This window comes from Otolemur garnettii, unplaced genomic scaffold, assembly GCF_000181295.1.
Source record: "Otolemur garnettii isolate 467f Iridium unplaced genomic scaffold, OtoGar3 scaffold00147, whole genome shotgun sequence".
NCBI lineage: Eukaryota > Metazoa > Chordata > Mammalia > Primates > Galagidae > Otolemur > Otolemur garnettii.
The window spans coordinates 1,287,802-1,296,141 of NW_003852542.1; the positions used below are offsets into that span (position 1 = coordinate 1,287,802).

An 8,340-nucleotide genomic window follows, 5' to 3' on the forward strand; every position below is an offset into this window, starting at 1 on the left:
ACCACAGCACTCTACTGAGGGCAACACAATGGGACTCTGTCTCAAAAAACTAAAATGAAATAAATAAATAAAATTATCAAACGATTATTAAATGCATCATTTTTATTCACTACTATAAAACAAAAAACCATTCTGCCAATTAAGTCACAATGAGCCATAGATTTGGGGACACATCATGATTTACATGTTAAAATAAAATATGCATTCTGGAATTGATAAAATATGTGTCCTGGAGTTGATAAATGTGGCACACTATATGTGTGCCATTTTCCTTCCATTCTAAAATAAACTTCTTCCCTGTGTTTTAATAGCCGGAATTTAGAAACATGTCTTACAATCAAGGTATACATTTAATGTAGTGTTTCTCCCAGGACTCCCCCCACCCTCCCACAACTCGTCAGGATCAAGAAAATATTTTATATGCATTATATGTGCATGAGATAACAGAGGATATACTCCAGTATTTTAATAGTTTTTTCTGGTAAGGCTGCAAAGAATTATTATTTTCTCCCTTTGTTTTCCTTTAATTTATAAATTTCCCAAAATGAGCTTTAAAAATCTGAACAATACCAACAACAACTAGACAGCATTATAAATTCCCAGCCAAAAAAAAAAAAAAACTAGATTAGCTACATTTTATGCAAAGGCAAACAGGATCACATGGGCTAAGGTATGGTGGAGCTCCCACTCTGTGTCCTCCCAGGAACAAAGAACCCTCAGAGAGGAGAGCTAAAGGGGCAGAAGCAACGTTTACCAGCTCATGCGCCACCCTAATATCTCATCTGCAAACTACTGTATCCAAGAAAAACAACTCCTTGGCAAGCAGACCTCGCCCTAGTACTTCACTTTCACTCCTTTCCAGCACTCAATCAAAACACCTAGTAGGGTGGAAAATAGACTTTGAGTGCCTGTTCTGGTTGGTCAGTAGCAGTGAGTAGCAGGCCCCTGAAGCACCCTGCTGGGAAGGAGTCCGAGGCCAGTGGGGAGTTGGGGAGGAAGATGTGCCTGACTGATTAGTTATGCCCGCCAGGGATCCTGGTAACCCTGAGCTCCACACTGGCTAGGTCTGAAAGACTTCCCAGCTTTATTCTTGCTCTCTTACCTTTAAGCAGACCACTTGTTTTCTTTTCTTTTTTTTTTCTTTTTTGTCACCCTCAGTAGACAGCCCTGGTGTCACAGCTCACAACAACCTCCAACTCTTAGACTTAATGCCTCAGCCTCCTGAGTAGCTGGGACTACAGGCACCCGCCACAATACCCGGCTATTTTTTGTTGCAATTCCTATTGCTGTTATAGCTGGTTGGGGCCGGGTTTGAACCTGCCACCGTAGGTATATGGGGCCAGCGCCCTACCCGCTGAACCATGGGCCCCGCCCAACCGCTTGTTAGATCCTAACCAGACTAAGGACTATATTTGAAGGGCCTGGTTGCTGTTAATGCTAAAGCTGGGCCTATTCCAGCAAAGACACCATTCAAACTTGCAAACCAGCATTTCACAGTGTAGCATTATATTTTAAAACTGAATGCACATACATTACTGACCCAGTAATTCCCTTCCTAGAAACCTGCTCTTCCAGAGAAGAGGAACCAACAAAAATGTCCATAGCAGTCATTTACAGGAGAATCTGCTTTATATTATTTATATATGTTAGAATATATAATGCACATGTTAGAATATATATATAATAGTAGTTAGAATAATATGTTACATATATTGTTTGAAACAACTAATTTTTACTTAATGCAGTACTGAACTCAAAATAAAAGGGATCCTCAAACTTTTTAAACAGGGGGCTAGTTCACTGTCCCTCAGACCTTTGGAGGGCGGGACTGAGGGCCCCAAGTCTAGTCAGCTGCTAAGCAGGACAGGCAACGGTTACAAGAACACCAGGCGGGCCAGATAAATGTCCTCTGCTGGGCACATGTGGCCCGCAAGCCATAGATGTGCTGCTTTTGGCTGGGCATCTGTAGCTAAAGTGGCTAAAGGGCCAGCCACATACACCAGAGCTGGCAGGTTCCAAACCAGCCCAGGCCAGCCAAACAACAATGACAGGTACAACCAAAAAATGGCCAGGTATTATGGCAAGCGCCTGTAGTCCCAGCTACTTGGGAGGCTGAGGCAAGAGAGTCACTTGAGCCCAGGAGTTGGAGTTTGCTGTGAGCTGTGATGCCATAACACTCTACACAGGGCAACAGCTTGAGGCTCTGTCTCACAAAAAAACAAAAAAGAATGTGCTGCTTTTGTAGAGTGTCTTTTGTGGGTAACTCCGTTTTACCTCCCAGTCAAGTTTCTTATCTTTGTGACTTATCTTTGTGACTGAGCCTCACCAGAAGCTTCACATGGGTCAGCTGTCTGGGCTGTCTCAGGTATAACCAGGGAAAGACAGACCAGCCCTCTCATCTATACAGTGACGAGTTTGGGTAACACACTTGGGAAAACTATGTCTTTTAGATTTTTTTTTTAGTCCTTTTAAAGATCGTTTATCCCAAACATATCAGTTTTTATATTACTATAATAATATAATATATTATGTAGCATTTTATCTGCAACATGCACTAAGGTTATTTTCATTATTACTTCAAATGAATGACAAAAGATTTATAACAACAAAGACATAGAAACAACCTAAATGTCCAGTAATCAGCAAGTAATGGAAGAATGTTCAACCTTCAAATACTATGTCTCTGAAGATGGCATAATAGCAAATAAGGTATCTGAATTATTAAATGAAAAAGCATAATAATTTGAACAATAAGATCCCATCTGTGTATAACAAACAAATGAAACCTACGTTTTAGAACAAGCTGGAAGGAAATACCCAACCAACATGTTAAAAGTAGTTATCTTTGTGTGATATCTTTATTTTTCTTTCTAAATTTTCTAAGATAAAAACTTTTATAATGAAAGGAAAGTCCATTCATCTCCAAACATTCTTGAAAGGGAAACTGAAACCCTAGTATTTTTGGAGGCCAAGGCAGGAGGATCTCTTAAACCCAAGGGTTCAAGACCAGCCTGGGAAATAGAGAGACCTCATCTCTACAGAAAATTAGCTGTGCAGGATGGTGCATGCTGGTAGTCCCTATTACTAGAGAGGCTGAGACAGGAGGATCACTTGAGCCCAAGGGTTCAAGGGTGCAGTGAGCTATGATCATGCCCCTGTACTCTGTCTACTCGAGGTGAGATTCTGACTCAAAGAAAAAAAAAATTCTCCTATGCTTCAGATGGAAGAGAAAAGGGGAGAAGAGAAAAAAGAAAAAGAAATGGTAACTGGCTAGACATGCTTTGGGGACTTGGAGGCACCAAATGGAGGTGTTCGTCACAAGGCCAAGTGGCAGCCCCAAGATTAATGCTCACAGTTCCTGTGTTGCTGTATCGTGTTTTAACTGAATCCAGCTGACTCCCTAGCTATACTCACCCCTTCCCTGACACACACACAAGTAAATTAATGAGATTAAAAAAAGCTCTCTCTGAAGAGCTATCAGTGTTACCTGGGCCCCAATATTCCTTGAGTGCTGGTGAGGCACATACCCCAGTTCCCATCCTTATCCCCGAAGGTCTCAGTCAGCAGGAAGAAAAGAGAATGTGATTTCTAATCGAGTTGTCTCTAAAAAGCATTGGCTGTTCCCAGGACGGTTAGTACAGTGAGCCAGTCACAAAGACTAGATTATCAGAGGCCATCTTGATTCAGACCACATAAATGTCAGACAGGTCACCCCAACTTCGATCTCAGAAACATTGTCATTTTAACATAATCACCGTGTAGGTTTGTTTAAGATAAAGAGTAAATAAAGATTTAGTATTAATTTAAAAGTTTGGTTATTCAGTGTAGACATGGTTGTGGAGAAAATGGAAATATAAACTTAATAGATAAATTCCCAATCAGTTAGCCATTAAAAAATAAATAAACAAATTTAACAAAGCCTCTTTGGAGAGCCTATTAAATCTGAAAACAGCACTCCCTACAGTACAGCAGTCTCACTGGTGCAATCTAATCATATGCCCTACGTGTGTACAAGTGGACAGGGCTAAGAATTTTAATTGTTTTTATGAAAACTTGGAAACCCTAAATGTCTCTCCATAGGGAAATGGGGAAGTAAAATGTCATATATTTCTAGGGAAGAATATTTACAGTAATTAACACTGGTGATCCTTATAGCAAAGATATCTACATGGATAGCTCTATGTGTAGTTGAAAGAAACAGATCTTTGGAGATTTAAAAGAAGTATCTATAGACTCCTTTAAAGGTAGACATCAAAAACATGTTTAAAGAAGAGACCAGAATGATATCCGAAGTACAATACCACTTCTGTTAAAAAAAAAAAAAGGTACCGTAGACAAATGGAACCTATCCATTTTGATAAATGCAAATATATGTACAAGGATATTTTAGAAGGAAAAACATGGAAATAATAACATAAGTTACCTCTGAGGAAAGGCAGAGAGGACTAGGATTAGGTGATATTCTGATTTTTCTAAATGGATTCTTGCAGTACCTATGTAGTTATAATGAATTGTTTTAAGTCCCAGCAATTCCTTTACCTGTTAATGTATTTATTATATCCAATGAAACTAAAAACAGAGTTTTCTGTAAGAAAATGTTTTCCACAGCACCACACCCACCTTTCTACCCCCAGCACACCCTCACACTCTCATTTTTTTTTCTTCATTTCACAGCATTTGGAAATGCATTTCTAACCCTTTTAGCCAAGTTCACCTGCGTCAGGAGAAGGTGCCCCAAAGCTTTTGCTCACCTTTACCGTCCTTCTAGGAACCACAGCAAACCACACTGGCAATGACCCCTTGCAGGAAATGTTATGCCAGAAAACAGGAGTCAGAAGTGCAGTTTTGTTCAGAAGGATCACGTGAGTGTTGTTATCCCTTTCCCTGTATGTTAAGTTTGGCACCAGCCAAATCTACAGGAGAAAAGGCGGCAAGTCCCCGCATTTCATACCTGTCAAAAACTACTGCGGAATAAGCCCGCTCCGCAAAGATGACGTCTGCAGCCCAGAACTCTTTGGTGGCCTTCAGGCCCCTGCCTTTGCCCTCAGAAGTGAAGACCTCCACGTTCTCCATTCTCTCTATTGTCATCTCAGAGGCCGTCAGACCTGCATGCCAGATATTTAACAGTGAGCCAAGCCTCTTGTCGCCGCTGCTATTTCAGCACCTTCAGCATCCCAAAGAGCAAGACCATAAATGGACAAGCCACCTCCCCCTCTTCACCCCTTCTCTGCCACTGGGCCCTCACCTCCCCCTCGGCCACTTTTCCTGGAAGTGGGGATGGGGCAGGCAAGAAGACAGTGACCTGGGCAAGGTCACACGCATCACCCAGCAAAGCCCACTGAGCGGAAAACGACTATTTCCTAGGCTAGTGTGGTTCTGGGATTGGGCCTGAGACATTTTGAAAAGTTCCTCTGTGAGAAGGAACTATCTGCATATGCTGAGTTCTGGACTGCAGCCACGTTCAGCATTAGATGAAATCGGGAGCACTTGGTCAGTAGGGTATTTTTAGCAGCCAAATGCCTCTGTCAATCAAAAACAGACAGCTGGAATGGTCCAAGAAAAGAGGCAAGGTGAAACTCGCTGCTCTGGGACCCTTCGGCTGTCAGGCTTGCACCCTCTCAAGTGAGATGAGCCCCTCGTCCCACATTTCTCAGTCTTTCTGCCAAGGGCGGACTGTTTGCAGGAAGCAGCAGAAGCTAAACTGAGTACTTGGCACAAGCATGACAGTACTATTGAGTCTCGAAAGAGCGTCTCTCCTCTGTAGTATCTCCTGGGGCTCTCACAGCACCCCTACGCCAAGGCATGCAGCTCCCTGTTCTTAGCATCTCTGATGATACTGCTGGATACAAGATGAATACAGAGACGTCAGGCTTTAAAAATAAAAATGCCGGGCTGGGTGTGGTGGCTCACGCCTGTAACCCTAGCACTCTGGGAGGCTGAGGCAGGAAGATCACTTAATCGCTTGAACCCAGGAGTCTGAGGTTGCTATGAGCTAGGCTAATGTCACAACACTCTAGCCTGGGGTAACAGAGTAAGTCTCTGCCCCCCAAATAAGTAAGTAAATAAATAATATAAAACGCCTCATCTCTATCTTTCTATCAAATTTCCTTTAAACATGTGTCCACGTCCACACACACACACAAAAAAAAAAAAAAAAAAAAAGCAATGTGCTCAGTCCCTCTTCTTACCCAGGAGTAAGGACATTGGAGGGACAATTCCATCATCCCCATTGAATTAAATGCTACTTCTCTTCTTGGCTACCAGGCAGCTCTCACCTAGAATGAAAAGACACCCGCAGATCTAGCACTCTGATTTATTTTTTCATGGAATATTTTTAGTTTCTGAGATGTATCTATTTAGGAGGACTTCATAGCCTAGATCTTTGTAAGTGTAGTAGTTCCCAAGTACAGTAGAGTTTCTGAATCAGAAAAATCTGAATTCTTTTTTTTCTTCAGCAAATTTAGGGGTTCAAGTTGTTTTTGTTACATGGAGAAATTGTATCCTGCTAAAGTACGGACTTTCAGTGTACCCGTCACAAGAATAGTGTACAATTCAGGCATCCTCAAACTACAGCCCACAGGCCACATGCAGCCCACCTAGGACATTTATTTGGCCTGCCAGGTGCTTTTGCTGCCACTGCCTGTCCTGCTTAGCAGCCAACTTGTCCTGGGGCCCACAGTCTGGCCCTCCAACAGTCTGAGGGACAGTGAACTGGCCCCCTGTTTAAAAAGTTTGAGGACCCCTGGACTGTACATTGTACCCTATAGGTAGACTTTTATCCCTCACCTTCCTCCCAGCCTTCCCCTTCTTAGTTCCCAGTGTCCATTACAGCTCTTTATAACTATCTACATCCCTCATTTAGCTCCCACTTATAAGTGAACATGTGGTATCTTTGCTCTATTCCTGAGATACTTCACTTAGGATAATGGTCTTCTGTTCCATCTAATTTGCTGCAAAAAGTATTTCATTCTTTTTTATAGTTGAATAGTATTCTCTGTATGTGTGTGTATATACATACACACACACACATATATATATATACACAAGCATACACATACATATACATACTACATTGTCATGGTTTTTATTTTTTTGACACAGAGTCTCACTATGTCAGCCTTGGCAGAGTGCTGTGGCGTCATAGCTCATAGCAACCTTAAACTCTTGAGGTCTTTTCCTGCCTCAGCCTCCCAAGCAGCCAGGATCATGGGTGCCTGCCCCAATGCCAGGCTATTTTTGTTGTTGTTGCAGTTGTAATTATTGTTTAGCTGGCCAGGGCTGGGCTCAAACCCGTGGCCTCTGTGCATGTGGTTGGCACCATAACCACTGTGCTACAAGTGTGGAGTCATACTACATTTTTTTAATCTACTCATCAGTTGATGGCACTTAGGTTGATTCCCTATCTTTGCAATTATGAATTTTTTTTTTTTTTTGAGACAGAGCCTCAAGCTGTCCCCCTGAGTAGAGTGCTGTGGCATCACAGCTCACAGCAACCTCCAACTCCTGGGCTCAAGCAATTCTTCTGCCTCCGCCTCCCAAGTAGCTGGGATTACAGGCACCCACCACAACGCCCGGTTATTTTTTGGTTGTAGCCATCATTGTTGTTTGGCGGGCCTGGGCTGGATTTGAACCCGCCAGCTCAGGTATATGTGGCTAGCACCTTAGCCATTTGAGCCATGGGCACTGAGACTGCAATTGTGAATTTTGCTGTGATAAACATTTGGATGCAGGTGTCTTTTTGATATAATGACTTCTTTTCCTTTGAGTAGAATACTCAGTAGTGGGATTGCTGGGTCGAATGGTAGGTCTATTTTTAGTTCTTCAAGGAATCTCCATACTGCTTTTTACAGCAGTTGTGCTAGTTTACATTCCCACCAACAGTATGTAAGTGCCCCCTTTTCACTGTATCCACACTATATCTATTGGGTTGGGGGGGGTGAGACAAGTCTCACTTTGTCACCCTCAGTAGAGTACAGTGACATCATAGCTCACAGCAACCTCAAACTCTTGGGCTCAAGCTATTCTCTTGCCTCAGCCTCCTGAGTAGCTGGGACTACAGGTGCCCACCACAATGCTGACTATTATTTGTTGCAGTTTGGCCAGGGCTGGGTTCAAACCCACCACCCTCAGTATATGGGGCTGGCGCCCTACTCACTGAGCCACAGGCGCCACCTGATCTTTCACCTTTTTGACTAAGTATATTCCTAGGTATTGTTTTGAAGACATTTTTTTTTTTTTTTGAGATAGGACTAAAGTGCAATGGCTTCATCATAGCTCACTGCAATCTCCAACTCCTAGGCTCAAGCAATCCTACTGCCTCAGACTCTCAAATAGCTGAAA

At 42.5% G+C, this 8,340-nt stretch overlaps 1 protein-coding gene across 2 annotated transcripts in view; it reads right to left on the bottom strand.

Annotated features, from left to right (window-relative positions):
* Positions 1 to 5,176, bottom strand: part of SMYD1 (SET and MYND domain containing 1) — a 44,971-nt gene extending 39,795 nt beyond the window's left edge. The window contains exon 1 of one of the 2 annotated variants that reach the window (XM_003799186.1): positions 4,952 to 5,176. In XM_003799186.1, coding sequence (XP_003799234.1) covers positions 4,952 to 5,088 — 137 coding nt within the window. In that variant the 5' untranslated portion in view covers positions 5,089 to 5,176. The remainder of the gene's footprint in view (positions 1 to 4,951) is intronic. The other variant, XM_023518796.1, reaches the window with a different exon arrangement.
* Between the last annotated feature and the right edge of the window lie 3,164 nt (positions 5,177 to 8,340).